This window comes from Zootoca vivipara, chromosome 8 (assembly GCF_963506605.1).
Source record: "Zootoca vivipara chromosome 8, rZooViv1.1, whole genome shotgun sequence".
NCBI lineage: Eukaryota > Metazoa > Chordata > Lepidosauria > Squamata > Lacertidae > Zootoca > Zootoca vivipara.
In genome coordinates, this window is record NC_083283.1 from 84,654,065 (window position 1) to 84,675,429 (window position 21,365).

Genomic DNA, 21,365 nt, shown 5'->3' on the forward strand with positions numbered 1-21,365 from the left:
CTGGTGAAAAGCAATTGCTTTCCCTGTTTCCAGCTTTGCATGTCCTGAGTATAGAGAGATACTCTAACTAACATCTCAAGTGAGAAAAAGACTTCTCATCTTACTGATAGTCAGTGGGATCTGCCCATTTAAGCTGCTTTGAGCTGGATTTATAATAGCACATGCCCATTTCAAAAAGCAAGGTATGGGTTTGAGGGCCTAAGGTGTACCTGGAAATCCTGACAGCCAAAGTATAAACCTCCTGAGTGCTTATATACTTGAAAGGTAACACAGTAGTCAAGCCATATAATCCTCAGGTATATTCACACCTGAGGCTGAAAGAGAAGTCTACAGTGCCCTTCAGTTCTATGGCATCAGAATGAATAGCAGGAGGGAGGCTAAAAGGCACTTTAAGCCTGATATTTGAAAACACTCTTTTTAAGGCTAGGTTTGATATCTACTTTTTGGAATGGAATTTAAGCTGTAAATTGTTTAGGATGTCTTAGAAATCTTGATCGCCACATAGGTCACTATTGAAACTTCCTTCCTGGTCCTAAAGTGGGAATGAGTTTTTCTTTCACCATTTGTCAGGCAGTAGAATCATAGAATCATAGAGTTGGAAGAGACCACAAGGGCCATCCAGTCCAACCCCCTGCCAAGCAGGAAACACCATCAAAGCATTCTTGACATATGGCTGTCAAGCCTCTGCTTAAAGACCTCCGAAGAAGGAGACTCCACCACACTCCTTGGTAGCAAATTCCACTGCCGAACAGCTCTTACTGTCAGGAAGTTCTTCCTAATGTTTAGGTGGAATCTTCTTTCTTGTAGTTTGAATCCATTGCTCCGTGTCCGCTTCTCTGGAGCAGCAGAAAACAATCTTTCTCCCTCCTCTATATGACATCCTTTTATATATTTGAACATGGCTATCATATCACCCCTTAACCTTCCCTTCTCCAGGCTAAACATACCCAGCTCCCTAAGCCGTTCCTCATAAGGCATCGTTTCCAGGCCTTTGACCATTTTGGTTGCCCTCTTCTGGACACGTTCCAGCTTGTCAGTATCCTTCTTGAACTGTGGTGCCCAGAACTGGACACAGTACTCCAGGTGAGGTCTGACCAGAGCAGAATACAGTGGTACTATTACTTCCCTTGATCTAGAGGCTATACTATTATTGATGCAGCCCAGAATTGCATTGGCTTTTTTAGCTGCTGCATCACACTGTTGACTCATGTCAAGTCTGTGGTCTACCAAGACTCCTAGATCCTTTTCACATGTACTGCTCTCAAGCCAGGTGTCACCCATCCTGTATTTGTGCCTTTCATTTTTTTTGGCCAAGTGTAGTACTTTACACTTCTCCCTGTTAAAATTCATCTTGTTTGCTTTGGCCCAGTTGTCTAATCTGTTCAGGTCATCTTGAAGTGTGATCCTGTCCTCTGGGGTATTAGCCACCCCTCCCAATTTGGTGTCATCTGCAAACTTTATCAGGATGCCCTCAAGCCCATCATCCAAGTCATTGATAAAGATGTTGAACAAGACTGGGCCCAAGACAGAACCCAGTAGATGCCAGCAGTGACAGATGATAAGAATCTCTGGTTTTGGTGCCTTCCTTTCTGAGTAAAGGCCACATCCTGATCCATTCAGCACCTCTACTTGGTTGGGTGACTCACAGAGGACTCTGGGAAGTAAAAGAGGGAACTGTTGGGGTTGGTTTTTTTTTTTTGCTAAATCCTAGTTATGAGGAACACCCGGTCAGTTTTCAGATGCCAGCAAGCCCAAAAGTAAAATGAAACCACCACTTCACAGAGAACAATCTCTTCTACAACAAGATGTCTGCTTTGGTGAGAATGGTGCATTTTAAGCTTCTTAATCCCTCGCAGGATTACTGGTAGCCCATTCTTAAGACATGTGCTGGCTTGCAAAATATGTAGGATGGCAAGCATCAACAGAACGACACAGAGCACAGCAGTGATTTGCCAGTGCAGCCATGGTACATCAGCTGCACCAGCAAATTCACATTGCATCACCAATGTTAAAAGTAGGACAAAATGAAAAATGAAAAGAATGAATGCATCTGAGCATTTGCTATATGCATCCCCACAGAAGGCACAGACTCATAATACGTTTGATTGCTATTCTTAAATGAATGGTGAAAGAAGTGAAACTACTGAACATGAATAAGTAAAAGGTGAGAATAGGTATAAATGCTCCAATCTTGCTTCCTGCAACATTTAGACTGCAATCCCATGCATGCTTACTCCAAAGTAAACCTACTAAGGTAAACAGGGCTATCTCCCTGGTAAGTGTGTTTGGATTGCTGCCTGATTGCACTGTTGCATATCTTTTAGGGCATGCTATTTCATTTATCGGTTCAAATTTCACAGCACAGCAAAAGCTTACCTTTCATACTTTAGAGTGCATTACTCCTTTATTTCTATAGCTGTGTTCAAATAGAGGAGCTTACACTCCTATTGTGGAATAAATCAGAAGTTCATGGCAGTGACGACACCCCCCCCCCCATTAGCCTCCTTGTTAGTTCATACCACTTTTTGTGAAATAGCTTTAAAAGTGAAGTAGAATTCATATGGGCTGAAAAGTTACTCAGTGGATGTGAAAGAATTGAATTGGTCTGTAAGACTCTAAAATAAGGACCTGATTAAAATTTATGCGCAGGTATGTGCAACAAGTGGACGCGGGTGGCACTGTGGTCTAAACCACAGAGCCTAGGGCTTGTCGATCAGAAGGTCGGCGGTTCGAATCGCCACGACGGGGTGAGCTCCCATTGTTTGGTCCCTGTTCCTGCCAACCTAGCAGTTTGAAAGCACATCAAAGTGCAAGTAGATAAATAGGGACCGCTCAGGCAGGAAGTAAAACGGCATTTCCGTGCGCTGCTCTGGTTCGTCAGAAGCGGCTCAGTCATCCTGGCCACATGACCCAGAAGCTGTCTGTGGACAAACGCCGGCTCCCTCGGCCTATAGAGCGAGATGAGCGCCGCAACCCCAGAGATGTCCGGGACTGGACCTAACGTCAGGGGTACCTTTACCTTTATGTGCAACAAACTTCAGCTGCTGGTTTGGTTGCAACCCCCCCAAAACACACACACACACATCCAAAGGGATCATTTTCAGTGGGTGATGGAATTGTTAAGCAGTCCTCCCTCCTCCTGCTTCTGTACTCTAAGTTGTCACTTCCAAAAGCAACTTTTCTGCAACAAAAGCAGCCATGAGAGTTTTGTGATACTTGTTTGCCCATAACATTTGATTAGGCCTTCAGACAGAGCTTTTAATGCCAGACAAGGTAACTGCCTTAAATTAGGAAGTATTAGGAAGACAAAAATGAATATGTGTGTGTGTGTTTCTAATTCTATAGAATCCAAAATATTTCATATACCTAAAATATGTGATTATTGCCTATAGCGAAGGGCTGGTATACTTCATTACAAAACTTCGGTTTGGGAGGGGATCATTTTCAAGGTCATAATCTTCTCTCTTTTATGAAATTGTAACAATATTATGCATGTGTACCCAACAAGTGTAACTTGAGAATTATTCGGAACAGACTACAAACCATGCCTTCATGGATTTTTATAATTTATATTGCCTTATCTGCAGTCCATTCCCAGGGAGACTATTCAGTCTCTCACCCCACTCACACTGGGGCCGTGCAAGCCTGACCCACATCCAATTCAGGGCCTGATTCGGTGATCTGGATCTGGCCCTGATTAATTTTGGATCAATCTGAGCCCAGTACAACCTGATCCGGAACTGGAAATCCAAACCTCGTGTTCATCTTCACTTAAACTCTGAAATCAAAATGGCCATTACTTTTTTGATTTTTTTCACGAAGGTGTATATTGGGAGACATGGTAGCCTCTCAAGAGAGGATTAGCCTTGCCAAGTTTCAGACAGTCATTTTCTGCTTGTGTTTAAGTTTGTATCCCCCCCCCCCGAAAAAAGAAACTAATTTAATTAAGACTGCACTGCACTGGTGTATGTAATATTTCCCTGTATGTGTGCTGCTTGCTCACTGACTGTGTACAATGAAGTCACAAGACTTACACACAAACACAGTAGACTAAGTATTAATACAGAAAACAGAACACAGCTGTAAATAAAATGCAACCTTAAAAACCTAACCTTAAAAAGTTTTTGGGGTAGTGGGGGAAACAATTGGTTGTTTTGTGGAAGGCTGGGACTGGATTGATCGGGAAAGGATGGGAGATCCTAAGCCAATACTTCAGCTGGTGGAACAGCTGCATCAAGCAAGCCATTGGCACTCTACTCTCGTATGAAATGCCCCAATGAGAGAGAGACACAGTTGTTGAAGAACCTCATTTCAGACAACATGGAGGCAGATATGCCAAATAAACATACATACATTCATACATACATACATGACTGGCATTAGAGACCAGATCTACCATTTCTGGGAGATTTGGTGACTGAGTGGTTGTGAGACATTGTTAGACCTGGCCTCTCAGAAAATTATCTTCCAGGTTTGCTTCTCTCTTGTTTCTCAGTGGGTGAACTGTTCAGTCACAGTTGTAGCACCCCATTCTTTCCCTGGTTTCCTTCCGTCTCCCAGCCTTTAACCAGGTGCACTTCTGCTCCAATTGACTTGAACAGTCCCTGCATTTCCTTAAAGCAAAACCCCAACATGCCAGGCTCACAACACTGGGCTACACCTTCATGGTGGCCATATGCTACTCTAAGCCTGCCTCCGCCCAGCAAAATGTGTGTACTAACACTGAGTTACTTTGCAGGGTCGACATAACCCATGCTTTCTCAGCATCAACCCCACCCTCTGCAATATGAGCATAATAATGATGGCCTTTTTTGCATTGGCATTAGCCCAGTATATATATATATTTAATGTTTGTTGTTGTTTAGTCGTTTAGTCTGTCCGACTCTTCGTGACCCCATGGACCATAGCACGCCAGGCACTCCTGTCTTCCACTGCCTCCCGCAGTTTGGTCAAACTCATGTTGGTAGCTTCGAGAACACTGTCCAACCATCTCGTCCTCTGTCGTCCCCTTCTCCTAGTGCCCTCCATCTTTCCTAACTCAGGAAAATAATTTTTGTATGAAATAAGATATGAGTCAGAAAGATATTTGCTGCTGCCTTTGTCTTGGAGCTACTACATGTCAACCACAGCAACACTACAATTCTGGGGAGCAGAATTGCTTTCTGTGGGGCAGCAATTGCTTCTCCACCATTAAAGACTATCAGAAAAGTCTTAAGAACAAACCAAGATGTTATTGTTTCGAAGACTATATAATTCATGTTTCATCCAAACCTTCTCTTTGTCTTATTGGCTAGATCTTCTTTCCTACAAGTCAGTTATTGCTGGCACTTCATTCATTGACCAAAAGTACTGAAACGTAGGAGCAGGCTAGTATGTCATAAAAACCAATGGGTGAACATAGTGCCTGCAGATGGTGTCTCATATCTCATGTCCCTCAAGTGCTAGAGACATATTAAAAAAGGAATGTTAAATATTAAAAAAGACATATTAAAAAAAGGAAAAGAAAGCTGAGAAACTGGAGATTGTGGCTTATTCAGGGGGGTCTTCCCCGCAGACACCCATGTAGGCAATCCATTTCTCCCCAGCAAGTAATCACTTCCAACCATTGGTTCATCTGCACAGCTTCTGATAGCAGCATAGCTGCCAAGTCTCCCGTTTTCCCCGGGAAATCCCTGTTTTTCCAGCTGTTCCTAGCTGAAAAAATGGATTTTTTTTGTTTTTCCCCCGGTTTATTCTGGCGCGGTGGCCGTTTTGGAACTGGGCGGAGCATGCTCAGAAGCGACTTTTGATGCTGCTCTGCCCAGTTCCAAAATGGCTGCAGTGCGACTTCTGGAGCGGCGGCCATTTTGGAACTGGGCAAAGCAGCATCAAAAGTCACTTCTGAGCATGCTCCGCCCAGTTCCAAAATGGTGGCAGCGCTACTTCCGATCTGCTATTTTCGGCCCGGTCCCTCATTTCTCTGACAGCAACTTGGCAGGTATAGATAGCAGAGAGGCTGGGTCTAGACACATCCAAGAAGTGTTTTAGTTAAATGCGTTGTAAATTTAAACAGGGAAATCTGGTGGAGAAAAACAGGACTACACAATGTTATATTGCATATCCAACGCATATAAATTGCTTCTTTACCAATGTAGCTGAGTCCTGGATCCTCTCATACTCCTCTGCTGTTCTTAGAGGCTCCAGTAGCCAAAAGATACACAGTGGTTCAGTTTCTCTTCCACTGTCTTCTGGTTAGTTGTGTGGGTTCTGTGACTTCTAAATGCTACCAGAGTTGAGATGTTGGACTGTAATAGTGGACTCAGAGCGAAGTGTATGTAGATATATATTTCCTTTGGCCTATTCGTCAACAAAAAATGGAACTCGGCAAGTGTTTCCACTGTGGGTCAACATGAATTTTCTGCAGTATTTGAAGGACATTTGTGAGTATGAAAAGACGCCACTGACATAGTGCCAAAAAAGAGAAAAGAAACAAAGTAGATCAATATATATACAATGTGGATATTGTTTTATGTGTTATATTTATTATTTTATGTAGACATAATTATGTAATTTAAACAACTGCAATACATTTCATCATAGTGGGGAAGAATGACCATGTGATCTGAACGCCAGCTTTCTCCGCTGTTCAGGTGCTAAGCGTTGATGGGCAACTTCAAGGCCCCTCCTTTCTCTTCTCAGGGTTGTTTATCTTTAAACCAGACTTGGACCAGATAGCCCTTCAAATAGAGAGGTTCTTCAAATGCAAGACTACTCTCTGTAAAGTAGAACACAGGACCACTCTATGAACACGAGACCCTTGTGATATGGAAGAACTGCTATGCTCTTACTTGAATGCTGTCATACACCGGGTATTCTACAAATAGTTGTTCAGAAAAGAAGTAGGTTTGTGGGATTATTAGAAAACATGGAAAGAAAAAGGAACCCAATGTGAATGGTTTTTTGTTGGATTTGATTCACATGGACAGGAAATAGTAAAAGCAAAGGTTTGGAGAGAAGTAGAATATCTACACCTAATGTTGGGCTAGGAGGACAGATTTTAGTGTATAAATCAGGAAAAGAGCCTATTGGGTTCCATCTCCTAGTGAGAGGGTTGGTATATTCAGAATTCACATTTTTAAACTGATATGTGTTTTTTTTTAATTTTTAACTGCTCGTTGTTTTTGTGTCATTTGCAGAAGCTGAGGAGCTGTATCAGAAGAGAGTTCTAACCATAACTGGGATTTGTGTTGCATTGCTTGTTGTGGGAATAGTGTGTGTGGTAGCTTACTGTAAAACCAAGTGAGTGACATTTATTAATACTAAAGAGAGCTTTTATAATGCATGGACAGTTTATGCCGTTCTTAAAGTTCCAGTTCTTATCAGCCTAAAATACTGTTGTGAGTAACCTGAGCTCTGAGTAGCGTCACTGCAAGGATTCCAGCGCTTACCCAAGGATCAGTTTCACTGGACACTGGACACTGGACCTATATGCAACCTTACTAAACTTTAGGGAGGAAAAGGAAGGGATTGGGTCTACTGTTGGTCCCACCAGTGGGTGAATGCCACCACCCACCGGGAGCTCTCCCCACCCCATTGCCACATACCCTCCAACTCAGCGGCGGCGTAGAAGTGACTTCCAGTGCCGGTGCCACCTGATTTCCAGTGCCCAGACATGGGCAGAGCGACTTCCGGTGCCGGGCTGCCCGTGTTTGCATGTCTGGGCACCAGAAATCGCTTCTGCGCATGTCCAGATATGTGCAGACAGCCGGGAGCCAGGACATGGCCGCAGGCAGGAGCTTTACAGGATATTTACGGGATATAATCAATTCAGGATAACAGTGGGAAACGGTAACAAAACATGGGGGTTTCCCGTGAAAAACGGGAGACTTGGCAGCTATGCATTGCCGCCTTGCTCCACTTCCATTCCCCAGCAATCAACACCAGTGCTGCTACTCTGACACCCTCAGGTGCCATTGTTGGCACCCATGGTAAGTTACATTGTAAACCATTTTTAAAATATAGGCAAAAAGCTGTTGAAGTGTGAATTGGAAAATCTTTAAACAAAACAAAACAAAACAAAAGTGGTGCAAAAGAACTGTAATAGTGAAAGTTTACTGAAGTGTAGATATCATCATCATCATTTACTAATTATTACTAACTATTTTTAGCTGCTTTATCTCACTCAAGGCAACCCAAAATGATTTAAAACCAAACAAAAAACTCCACATAGAGAAATTGAAACCATATGTAAGCCAATAGGCTCCCTCTCTCAATACATCAATGCACAAATGGAAAACCATGCCTCTAAAGCAGGCATCCCCAAACTGCGGCCCTCCAGATGTTTTGGCCTACAACTCCCATGATCCCTAGCTAACAGGACCAGTAGTCGGGGAAGATGGGAATTGTAGTCCAAAACATCTGGAGGGCCGAAGTTTGGGGATGCCTGCTAAGTAGTGCTAAGAACAACTTCCAGCTGAAGTAATTGCACTACTGTTCTCTTCATGCATCTCCAGTGTCTTATCTAATTTGATAAAGTTCCCATATGCAAACTGCAAAGATTGAGCGCAAGCCAAAATTTCTAATTCCCAGCTGCTTGTCCAAGGGGGACCCTGTCTTCCTTGGCACGAGGATGCAGTAAAAAGAGCTGATCATTGTCAAACTTTTTATTTCCCTATTTTTTTTTAATGTCCATTTCATTTTCAAAGGTTTACATACTTTGCCATCAACAATACATTTAATTTTTCCATTGACTTCCCATCCCTTCCTCCATGATGTTCTATGTTTAATGCTGTATATTTTAACTTATAACACTCCATATGTACATCCTAAGTTATTGGCATTAATGTCTTTCTACTGTTGCTCTTATTTCAAATCCCACTGGCATTTTCCTGGAATTACAATAGTTCTTTAGATATTCTACAAAGGTTTCCAATCCTCAAAGAACATTTCGTCATTTTATTCCCCTATTCGTATCTGATTATCTTTTCGGGGTGAAGGCAAACATCAGTAAAATGTATTAATCTGTTTAACTCTTTAGAAAACAGAGGAATCAAATGCATAACCATTTGCGGCAAAATATGTGTCCAGCCCATCAGAACAGAAACCTTGCAAACGGACCTAGTCACCCCCGGCTGGACCCTGAGGAAATTCAGATGGCTGATGTAAGTAGCTTTTTAAAAAAAATTCAGGGTGTGGGAACCTCTTAAATGGCAATGGGGGGAGGGGATAGATCAAGGACAGAGAGGGAAATGGTGCTGCTATATGTGAGGAAGGGAGAAAAGGACACTGAGAGACAAAGGCACAGAGCTTGCTACTTCAAGTCCCTGCAGGTGCATAGCAGCCGAGTGGGCAAGCAGCAGCCCACGAACACACCTGGTGTGTTGCCTAGGGACAGGGGAGAAAATTCATTGCGTTTAGAGGTGGATCTATCAAATTCACACTTTCTAGAACAATCTGAGAACCAAAACACAGAACCTTCCTTCAAAATTGGCAATTAACTGAATTTTGTGATGTATTTCTCCAGTCAAACGGTGTTTACAAATATGCATATATTCACAGTAAAGGTTTGCATGAAAAAGGAGCCTGTTAGTGTGGAGATAATATAAAAATGCATCGTATTAGGACAAATTGCTTGCAAAAGTGTGTGCATTATGTAAAACTGCACTTTAAAAAGTCGGTTTGGAGAAACTCACACAAAAACGCTGAATAATTTTCATTGCTGTGGAAATGTGGAGAGCTGAATTTAAGATTGGAAAATGAAATGTGGAGATCACTGAAATTTGCAGATCCTTCCATCCTTTGTGCTGCCCACTTTGACAGCCACGGTGTGTCTTCAGGCTGCTCCCCCCCCCCAGCCGCCTTGCAATGCTGTCCTCTAAGGATAGCGGGGGAGGGCCTTCACATAGCTGCCAAGTTTTCCCTTTTCTCGCGAGGAAGCCTATTCAGCATAAGGGAAAATCCCTTAAAAAAAGGGAGAACTTGGCAGCTATGGGCCTTCATCATGCAGCAGCCCCCACCTTTGGCTCAATTGATTGGAGAATTCCAATTTGCTATTATAGCTGTTTCTTTTAAAAATTGCAATTTAATCTTACTGCTTTTTGTCATATGCAGCTTTGAGAGCCCTGTCCTGGGCTAAAAGGCTGGGTAGGAATTAAACATGATAATAAGTGTCAGCTTCATTTGGGTAGCCTGAGATGAGCATCTATGCATTTCAGTTGGTGCTATTTGGTGTGTGGAAAGGGGTTTCATTTCCTCCCTGGCTTAATATTTTGGCAAGGCTTAAATATCTCTAAAGAGATCGGTTTTTTTGCTCGGGTGATGCAACTATTGCTGTTATATGCAAGTTGTCTCCTCTGGTGATCTGTGTTGCTCTGCATCTTTGGTGTTTTGTGCTTTGCTGCTGGGGAGATGCCAGCGCCAAGAGATTAGCATTACAAGGTCATAAGCTTTTAAAAGCAATCAGAAGCAGCACTTCCAGGCAGGCTAATTGTTTTGGAGGTTCTGAAATTGAAGAACAAAAGTCAAGCATATTTAGGGCAATCTGAATTGGCTGGCCTAATTCTTATCCTCTGTAAAGCATAATGTAGTATAATGTAGTATGGTTTATAACAAGCCTATAAATAAAACAATGTTTTCAGCTTAAAATTGATGTCAGATAATTTGTGACTCTCCACCCAGTATATGTCGAAAAACGTTCCTGCTACCGAGCATGTCATACGAAGGGAAGCAGAGACCACTTTTTCAGGGAGCCATTCTTGCTCACCATCCCACCCGTGCTCCACGGGGTCTCCGACTTCAAGGCAAAGGTACTCCACATCCCAGCTTCAAAACTCAGCTTTGTCTTAACTTACCTGCCTATTGATCTGTGCAGATGCCAACATCTGGGAGTGCAGAAAAGCCCTTCAGTTAATGACATGATGGAAATGTTCCTTGCAGGCCTCTGGCCTCCTTTGCAACAGTTTAATTTCAGTAATTGACTTTTGCTTGTGCCTGTGGCATTTTGCTTTCAGATCTCACCTCCCTCATGCTAGCAGGGTCCTCTTGTCTTTCTAGAGGCAGAGGCAGTCAGGAAGGGGGGAGCAGCCTGGCGCTCTCTCTAAAAACCAGTTATGCCCATACCTGCCAAGTTGCTGTCAGAGAAATAAGGGACCGGGTCGGAAATAGCAGACCGGAAGTAGCGCTGCCGCCATTTTGGAACTAGGCGGAGCATGCTCAGAAGTGACTTTTGATGCTGCTTTGCCCAGTTTCAAAATGGCCAACGCGCCAGAAATTGCACTGCAGCCATTTTGGAACTGGGCAGAGCAGCATCAAAAGTCGCTTCTGAGCATGCTCCGCCGAGTTCCAAAATGGCCGTCGCGCCAGAATAAACCGGGGGGGGGGACAAAAAAAATCCGTTTTTTTCAGCTAGGAACAGCTGGAAAAACGGGGATTTCCCGGGGAAAACGGGAGACTTGGCAGCTATGGTTATGCCCCTTTGAGTGTTTCTGTCCAGCTCTGAGAGGGTTTGAGCACTCAGAAGGAATGGTGGAAGGGGTGATGTGGGTCCCAAAGAAAATGCTCCGCATGGAACTCTGTGCTCTTAACCCCTCCATGCCCATGTATATGCAAAGCCCATTTCCCGGTGTGGCGAAAAGCAACATTCTCTTGGGGTAGGTAACACAGGGCACAGCCTCCTTTCTACCCCATCCTCTTTCTCCAAGAAGCTTAGAGCTGCATGCATGGCGTTAGCCCATTTTATTCTCTCACAAGTCAAGCCTGCTAAGTAATTTGGGTGGATCTATGCCGTATGAGGCTGCTGGGAGGGATCAGAAGTCACGTCTTGCTCTGGTTTGATCTGCAGACACGGAAGCCACACTTGGAGCTTGGAGCAGACAGAAAGCCTGAGTTCAGACTGCCAGTCTGGGATTATGCTGTCTTCAGTGGGAACCAGCAACTGCAACAGCCCTGCCTGCGTGGAGGCTCGCGCTCGGAGAGAGGCTGCCTATGCTCGCGAGGAGCAAAGGATCCCCATGATGCAATACAGAGACTCGGTGGATTCCCTTCGAGACTCGCCACATAGTGAGAGGTCTCGTTTTCTGTTGTTATTTTCGCTTGCTATTCCCACTTGCTTGTCAGTATGGCTGGTGTTTCACAGACCTGAAAAGCAGAGAAAAGTTCCCCCTCGCACAATGTCCAGTCTCTCTCATGAAACTGTGAGAGAGAAGGAGAGGGAGGGTGAGAGCTTTGAGCATCAATTCCAGAGTCAAGATGAATAAACTGAGTTAAAGGTTTTTGTTTTTGTTTGCAACACACATACACGAGTGCACGAGTGCACGAGTGCGCGCGCGCGCACACACACACACATTAAAAGGTCATGTAGGATAATGGCTAAGGGGTCGTCCACACTTACTTTTGCTCTGCATTTCTAGGTCTGGGCTTTCCAGGTCTGTGTCCGACAGTTTTGTTTGTTTGCCCCACTGCTTTCCCTGCAAAAACCTTGCTGCTTAATGCTGAATTGGAGTAAATGGCATTCTGTGGAAAACTTGAATTGCCATTTGCTCTGATTCAGCAATAAAGAGCAGATTTTCTTAGGGAAAGCAGTGGGATGACAACAACAACAACAACAACAACAACAACAACAACAACAACAACAACAACACTTGGACATAGACCAGGAGAGTGAAGAAAGTGTGGCGTGAAAGGTAAATGTGGTAAATGTGGATGTGCATTGACAATAAAGGTAGGTAAAGGTAAAGGGACCCCTGACCATTAGGTTCATTTGACCGAACTCCATGAGAATTCCCACCTTGCTCCTGTCAGTGTGGTCATTCTTCCCAGGCCCCGGGGACGATGACTTTCTCCCTGCCACCTCTTTCTATCTCATTGTAAATAAAACACACAGACAAACAGGAAAAATATTTATGTGCAAGTTGGGCTATTAGAAAGCATTAACTCAGGCTGGATTTAAAGTTGTGTGCTAAACGGGGTAGGGTGGGGAGCTTTTCATTGTGACACTTCGGCTTGATCCCAATGCCCTTGTTTCTTCTTCTAGGTACGTATCTGCCTTGACCACCCCAGCACGCCTGTCGCCGGTTGACTTCCATTGCTCAGTATCAGCCCACATGCCCACCTTTGAGATCACTTCTCCTAATTCAGCTCATGCAGTCTCCCTGCCTCCTGCAGCATCCATTAGTTTCCAGGTGGAGGAACAGCAGCCATTGCTCCGAAGGTACCAGATCCCTTCCCAAGATATGCAAAGGTACGAGAGTTACTACCAAAGAAGGAGCTACCTGAACGAGAGCACGGGGAGCATGCCCTCCAGCCCCTTCCGCATCACGGAGGACGATGAATATGAGACGACGCACGAGTACATCTCTGCACTAGATCAGCCAAAGAGAACGGGCAGCAACAGCAGGCGGTGGAGAAAATCTAAACTGAATGGGCACCTGTCACACAGGGGCAAAATGCTTAGAGACTCCTTTTCAGTGAGCAGCGCCTCGTACAGCGAATCTGATGAGGAGCTGGTGGCCGAGAGCACTCCTTTCTTAAGTATGAGAAACATGGAGGCAATGGACCCTGATTCACCCCCTCTGTATCGCCTGGCCGAGAGCAGGACTTACTATTCCTTCGACAGATGCAACACACAGGGAGGAAGCCAACCGACACATAATAGCAGATCCAACCAAGATTCAGCACCCCCTTAGAGGCCACACCGACTCTTCCTCATGCCCACTCCCATGAACACACCAGGACCGAGGAAGGGGGGGGGAGAGGAACAACAGAAAAGACAAATTTTTATTTTATATATAAAAAAAGAAAAAAAATATGAAATGTTTTATTTTCATTTTAGCAATGATGTCTTATAATAGCTAATGGCAAAGACCTTTTTATAAGGAATCTCTATTTATACGTAACATCTTGATTTACAGCTTCTGAGAAAAGAAGAAATCAACAAAAAAAATTGGAAGAGATGGGCCAATTTTTGACTACTTACAAATCATTTAAAAAAAAATCGTGGTGCCTTTTGCTGTACGCTAATGCCAGAGTCCACAATGAAAATTACATTTAAGCATTCTTGAGATCATGAGCTTTATGTTCAGGACAAGTTGTTATGGAATATTTTAATAAGCACTTTTCCATTTGAAGAAGAACACCCTTTTAAATTGCTTGATATTTGGATGTTGGTAATCTAGTGCTTTTAAAGTGTTGCGCACACATACACTTTCTCTTTTGTGCTCTCTCTCTCTCTCTCTCTCTCTCTCTCTCTCTCTCTCTCTCTCACACACACACACACACACACACACATACACACACACATATGTGTCAATGTTTCCATAAGTACCTTTCCCTTTCAGGGAAAATAATATGTACTGGTAATTACGTTTTTAAATACAAGATAAGTAGGAAGTGAAAAAAGCACACAGTAGCAACGGCCCTTACAATATAGCGCTTATTCTAAACAGATCCATGAGCAAGGGGAAACCAGATAATCAAACAAATTAAATACTTCGAAACAGTGTGGTTAAATAGGACTACTTCAAGAAATGCCGATTCTGAGATCTGCTTCAGCCCTGCTACTGAGCACAAGCGCTAGCTGTTCATCAGTGACTCTGAGCATCTGCTGTCTGTTCTTCAGAGCCAAAAAAAGGTGCAGCCCAGATGCTGATGCTGGCTTGGTCATAAAACAAACTTGGAAGGTCCAGGGGCTGTTGATGACATGTGCGCACCTATTTTAAAAGCCCAAAGTGAGCTAACAATCTCTTGAAGTACATCACCCCGAGCACTAGCTGTCTCCTCCTCCTCCTTGTCACAAGTAGCGTCATCAGCATGCTAGCTCTTGCCGCTACCTCCCCCCCCCAAAAAAGAAACAAAATAAATGCCACTACCAGTGTGCCATGTTTTGTAAAGACAGTTGTTATTGCAACGTTCTGGCGTTTCATAATGACTTTCTTAAAAATATATACCAGTATCTCTATATTTTAGACAGCCGCACAGCATCCCATTGTGTCACTAGCAGCTCTGAGACAACTTCTTTGTACAACTGGCAAGAGAACTCCCATGGCCGAGAGAGATCCCTCCATTCCTTTCCGTTCCTCGTGGGGCCCCCTGGTTTACATCCTAGCCTGCCTCTTTTCTTTTTTTCTCTTTTGACTTCTGCATGTCCTTTGCATTTCAGATACTGTAGATTGGATGCATGGAGAAGCTGTGACTGAGAAGATTAAAATACAATTGCCAGTGTATTTCTTTTAACTTTTAGCAATAAAGTACTTTAAAACCCTTTGTTCCTCATCCACAACAGGGTCCAATAGAAACGCTGCTAATTTGTCATAAAGATGATTGTAAAAAAGAAAAGAAAAAAATGCTCTGGATTGTCTGAATGTCAGAACTCTTGACTGTTTAACACTTGAACTTTTTAAATATTATAAATAAAAGTAAGAAATGACTACCAAGATTCTAAAATCAATTTCACAGTCAGTGGTGAGAGAGAAAATGAAAGACTGGGAGCCATTATAGGTCTCAATTGGATCTAGACTAAAGTTCTCTGATTTTGTAATAGCAGACCTGGCCTAATCACCATCCCTTTCCTTCTGGGCTGTCAAAGCCAATTCTGACTAGGGATGGAAGGATCTATCAATCTCAGATATCTCAGTTTTTCATTTTTCCAATCCTGAATTCAGTTCTCCACAATTTGCAGGAATGTGTGATTTTTTTAAAATAAAAAAACACATTTTCATTTTAGTGTGAATTTCTCCTAATAAACACATTTTATACACAATTTTGACTATTGTACACATTTTTTGCAAGCAATTCCCCTTAATATAATTCCTTTTTCTTTGTTATCTTGACTAATATATTATTTTTAACAACAACAATGGTAATTCTGTGCACACTTTCCTGTAATATATCATTTTTAAAAAGCATTAGTTGGTTGGAGAATTGCATTGCAAAATTCAGATAAGTGCAAATTTCAAAGGATAGTTATATTTCAGTTCACATATTGTTCCAGAAAGTGTGAATTTGAGGGTTTAGGCTTCCGACGTGTAGCAAATTGAATCTCCCCTCCATCCCCGGTTCTGACACACCAATAATCTGTCCCAAATTGGCATAAAATTGCAATCGTATTAAAGCTGCACTCCTGTACAAATTTCCTCTGGGAAAAAAATAGCATAGGATTTGAATGCACCTACCATTTTATGGCTTGTTCAGCCAGTTCTTTTTTTTTAAAAAAAAAGGGTTTTGCAAAATGAATAACCTCACTTTTTATATTCTGCAAACAATGAGCTTAAACTACAAAAGAAAATAAATACCCCTTCTCCCTCCAACCTCCAAGCAGGGAAAGTCATTGTTCCAATGCCCACGTCATACAGGTAAGTATATTGATGTCTGGATAGCTGAGATGTCATGAGCCTCAGGAAGTTCCTATTTCCTTTTTCTGGTGTAGGTTCAGCCTTTGAACAGGAGAAAACTTATGAAAATCTATTCTCAAATCACACTCTGAATCATGATTTTGCAATAAAATGCAGCTCTGTCTAGACTCCAGTAAGGTACTGAAGTTCCATTGAGTTTCATCAACAGGGAGCCTTGTTGTTCACACTGGGTAAAAGACACAGGAGCCAGCGCTGACCTCAGATGAGGCTATGTTGAAAATCATGAGTTTTTCAGGCTGGAGCACAAGGCCCTGGACCTAGCGGGTAGAAGTGTGTGATACCTGCTGAGTGCGTTGAAATGGCAGCTATATTTTGTCATAACTACAACCAGATCCATCATGAAATGAAACGTTTGAAAGATGAGTTTTGTTTGGAGTAGTTTATTAGTGCTGCATACACCAGCAGCAAAATGTGTGTTTGTGTGTGCTCTTCCTTGCTCTGAGCACAGAGTGCCTTTTTAGAAAAAAAATCTCTGAAATGTTTGACAGGATGGAAGTGGTGCAGTCTTTAAGCAGCAAGTGCAGCCCTAATAGCCATTTTTGGTATCCCATTCCCCTTTTGACATTTTGTAAAAAGATGGACAGGTACGTTGGGGTTTATTCTAGATTTATTGAGATTTTATGCGACTTCTGCTTTCCTTTGCGTGAAACATCATATGCAGATTCATTCACCAAAGAGCCCATAAAGTTATTTTAATGTTTTCATGCATTTCTACATAGGTTTTATTACGCCTACCTAATAAAACAGATTTCTTATCTGCATCTGCCTGATTTCTTTAACACATTGCCTTGTTTTATATATATAACTGCCAAGAGTCTAGTTTTCACTAAAGCTTCGTAAGCGTTTTTCTTTGCTGTGATACAACAAGCATTTGCAGATTGCTTGTGCAATTAAACCAAATAAACACTTAGGAATGCCCACAACATAAGAAGCCAGCAATTATTACATACAGAAATAAAAATGATTGCATACAGAGTCTAGCCAAGCTCCAGACTCTCTCTCACACACTCCTGAGGGGAAATGGCGCAGGGGAGCATGGCTCCTAAAATACCCTTAAAACAAGGCTACATTGTGGCATAGAGTGAAGGGAAGCCTGGAAGGAAAGGATGCTGCTCCAAAAACCTGCTTGGATTTCATGGAATCAGAGAATTGCAGTTGGACAAGGGTCAGCTGGTCCAACTCTCTGCAATGCAGGACTCTCTTGCCGACGTGGAGCTTGAAGTCATGGCTCTGAGATTACGTGTCTACCAAGAGCTGCACGATGACCTCATCTCACTCCATGGGCTTCCACAGGGTGTGTGTGAGAGAGGCAGATAGGCAGTGCCACCTTTGCTGATGTCACATGACCCCCATGTGACTCTTTGCACCTGGGTTTGGGACACATTCTATTACTTCAGTGGCTAGCGGGGGGTGAAGTTGACTCTCAGACTCCAGTATGAACATGGAACGCAATGGAGTCTGAATTTGGAACCGAGTTTTTTTAAAAAAATTATACGTAAGCTACCATATTTTTCCGTATATAAGAAAATATTTTCCCGCAAATTTTTTAAGTTTAAAATTGGGGGGTCATCTTATATATGGGATGTTGCAATTAAATATATGATGCCACCATCCATATTCTCCCCCCCCCAGCCTCCCCTCACTATTGGCCTCATGACAAACCCTGGCCTTGTACTCCATAGCTGCCAAGTCTCCCGTTTTCCCCAGGAATTTCCCGTTTCTCCAGCTGTTCCTAGCTGAAAAAATGGATTTTTTTGTTTTTCCCCGGTTTATTCTGGCGCAGCGGCCATTTTGGAACTGGGCGGAGCATGCTCAATAGCGACTTTTGATGCTGTTCTGCCCAGTTCCAAAATGGCTGCAGTGCGACTTCTGGCGCGGTGGCCATTTTGGAACTGGGCAAAGCAGCATCAAAAGTCACTTCTGAGCATGCTCCGCCCAGTTCCAAAATGGCGGCAGCGCTACTTCCGGTCTGCTATTTCCCTTATCTCTCTGACAGCAACTTGGCAGGTATGTTGTACTCCCCGCCCCCAGCAGCCCCCACTCCGGACATTGTCCCTTCCACCCGGTTCCCTCAGCCACCCCCTGGCTACCCAGATCCCCCACCCAATTCCCCAAGCGTACTCACTCAGGCAGTTCTGGCTGTCACAGCTCCTCGATCAGCGTTCGCGCCTGCCGGCGCTCATGAAATAAATACGGTACATACCATAAATACTGAGACAAAAGTGCAACACACAGGCAGGAGAGCTGGCGCTGGAGCTATAGTGGTGTTACCCTGAGCTGACAGGAGCAGCCACCATTACACAGCTTGCCTCACTGTTTGATGCTTAAATATATGGTACTAAATATACCGGTGTTTTGAATATTTAATAAAATATCAAAGTTGTTCTGTTTGGTGTTTAAAATATTTATTTCTTAATTTGGGGCTCAAAAAATAGAGGCCGTCTTATACATGGGGGCGTCTTATAGATGGGAAAATATGGCATTTCCGGGGGGGGGGCAGTTTATGAATGTTTGCCAAGTTTTGTTGTTGTTGTTACTTGTGACATTAGGCATTGTGGGAGGAAGGCCTGAATAGTCCCAGCTTTTCATCCTCATCATCCATTCTGAGTTTGTTGGAGTCACACTAGATATGGCAGCTGGCTTTTATAGAGAGAACAACTAAGAGCTCACCAAGTCCCATGAGCAATGAGGGGGTGGGCAATTCAGTTAATTCCTCCACCCCTCTCCCTCCATCCTCACATTTCTCAGGAAGGCTAGTGCCTCTGTCTGAACAATGGGGAGGGGTGGGTGTGAATAGCTTAGCAGAGTGCTTGGGCGAACTTGCACAGGGTTGTAGCTTCAGCCAGACAGCCCCTAAATGGCTAACAGACATTTCATTCTATCTCTTTTCACATCTCTGTGAGGTGCCCAGATAATTGTTTGTTCCTGCAATTGTGGGTTTTCCCCCCTTGGGGCGCTCTGGGGGAGCAATGTAATTGGCTTGTGCTCCTGGCTCAGCAGGTGTACACTTGTGGGTGCCTAGCTGGGTGTGTAGAGAGCTCCAGTTTCCTTGGTGCCAGGAAGTCTGGGGAAAAGAGCTTGCAGTAAGATGACTTTCCAGGGCCCTGCAGCTAGCCAAGACCAAGAAACCACACCTTTTTTCCCAGGATGAAAGAGAGGGGAGGAAAAGTGGGTGCTAATAATAATAACAACAACAACAGCAATAACAATAACAACAACCAAACTGCGGGAGGCAGTGGAAGCATAGCTGCCAACTTTTCCCTTTTCTCATGAGGAAGCCTATTCAGCATAAGGGAATTTCCCTTAAAAAAAGGGAAAACTTGGCAGCTATGAGTGGAAGACAGGAGTGCCTGGTGTGCTCTGGTCCATGAGGACACGACTAAACAACTAAACAATAATAATAACGAATCTAAGGAGGAAGCCCAGGTGGCGCTGTGGGTTAAACCACTGAGCCTCGGGCTTGCTGATCAGAAGGTCGGCGGTTCGAATCCCTGTGACGGGGTGAGCTCCCGTTGCTTGGTCCCAGCTCCTAACAACCTAGTAGTTCGAAAGCACGTCAAAAATGCAAGTAGATAAATAGGAACCGCGACAGCGGGAAGGTAAACGGCGTTTCCGTGTGCTGCTCTGGTTCTCCAGAAGTGGCTTTGTCATGCTGGCCACATGACCTGGAAGCTATACGCCGGCTCCCTCGGCCAATAATGTGAGATGAGCGCGCAACCCCAGAGTCGGCCAAGACTGGACCTAATGGTCAGGGGTCCCTTTACCTTTACCATTAAGGAGGAAGCAATGTGGATATGCATGTGGTGGTAGTCAGGGAAAACTGGGAATTCAGTGGTCAAGTTCATGATCAGATAGAATTTGAGTTTGTGCTATCTTGGGAGCCTGAGAATTTGGGTAACAAAACTAAAGTTGGAGGGTCTTCCCAACCCTAGCCCTAACCCTAAGTAATAATAGTAATAATCATTTATTACCCGCCAGGGGAAGAGGGAATATGATAGTGTTCTTGTACATATTTGTAACTTGCACCAGCCTGTTGTTCTTTCTAAACTCTGAAGTGGAGATGAAATACCCGGAAACCTGTTTCAGCAATCCACATCTCTTTGCAGGCTAAACTGAAAGGGTGACTCTTTCTGGGCTGGGGTTCCTCAGCCCACCCGAAAGGAATAAACGTGCAGTTTCCTCCACTGTGGAGGAATATATGTGTGGGTATCGTTTCTGCTGAATTGTCGAAAGTCATCAGAAAGAGCACCAGGCAGAGTTTTGGATTAATCCACTTTATTAACAGGTTCATCATCATTTGTACATGATTCTTAGTTCACCATTTCAAATAAAACTATCAAACTGTACAAAAACAAAGAGATTTAAAAAGGGGGGTGGCAAAACAGGATGGCGGCTTCCCCGGTGGTACGAAACATGGAAACTCAACAATTTATAAATTCTCAAAAGCTGTGAGAACCCAAACAAATCTCTTTTACTATCTTCATCTTAAAAAGCTGCAAAAATAGAAACTGTAAATTACTGTAATTAGCAGCTACAAGATCCTTTAAAACTGGAACTTGATTAACTGTGAGCATGTCTAGAAAAGAAGATGGAAATGAGTCGATCGGTAAATAAAGTGCTGAAGGCCTTGAAAACGCAGTGGAGTCACTTCTACCACAGCAAGAAAGGAACAGAAGCACAGCATCCCATTGAGCGAGTATATTTATGCTTACAGCAAAATGGAATATGTACAGCTATCTGCGATGAGCAGCTCGGTCCCCCACCCTCCCCACGCACGTCACTTAGCTTGCAGTTGCCTGGATGCCCATGAAGCAGAAGCAGAAGGGAAGGGGCACAAGAGAAGCAGCAAGAGTGAATTCCCTCTTTACGGTGGCTGAGTGCACAGCCAGCTGGGATTTAGTTACAGAAGAGAAGAAGAAATGTCCATTAAGCTACTAAATATTCAAAACGTTACTTAGCACTGCTAAGATCCCTGTATAG

The 21,365-nt window shown here is 43.5% G+C and overlaps 1 protein-coding gene across 2 annotated transcripts in view; it reads left to right on the plus strand.

Moving 5' to 3' along the window:
- The window catches only part of NRG2 (neuregulin 2), a 93,762-nt gene extending 79,557 nt beyond the window's left edge, over window positions 1–14,205 (plus strand). For both annotated transcript variants that reach the window (XM_060278136.1, XM_060278137.1), the window contains exons 6-10: window positions 7,176–7,278; window positions 9,017–9,140; window positions 10,657–10,784; window positions 11,819–12,043; window positions 13,010–14,205. In XM_060278136.1, coding sequence (XP_060134119.1) covers window positions 7,176–7,278; window positions 9,017–9,140; window positions 10,657–10,784; window positions 11,819–12,043; window positions 13,010–13,661 — 1,232 coding nt within the window. In that variant the 3' untranslated portion in view covers window positions 13,662–14,205. The remainder of the gene's footprint in view (window positions 1–7,175; window positions 7,279–9,016; window positions 9,141–10,656; window positions 10,785–11,818; window positions 12,044–13,009) is intronic.
- Window positions 14,206–21,365: the final 7,160 nt, after the last annotated feature.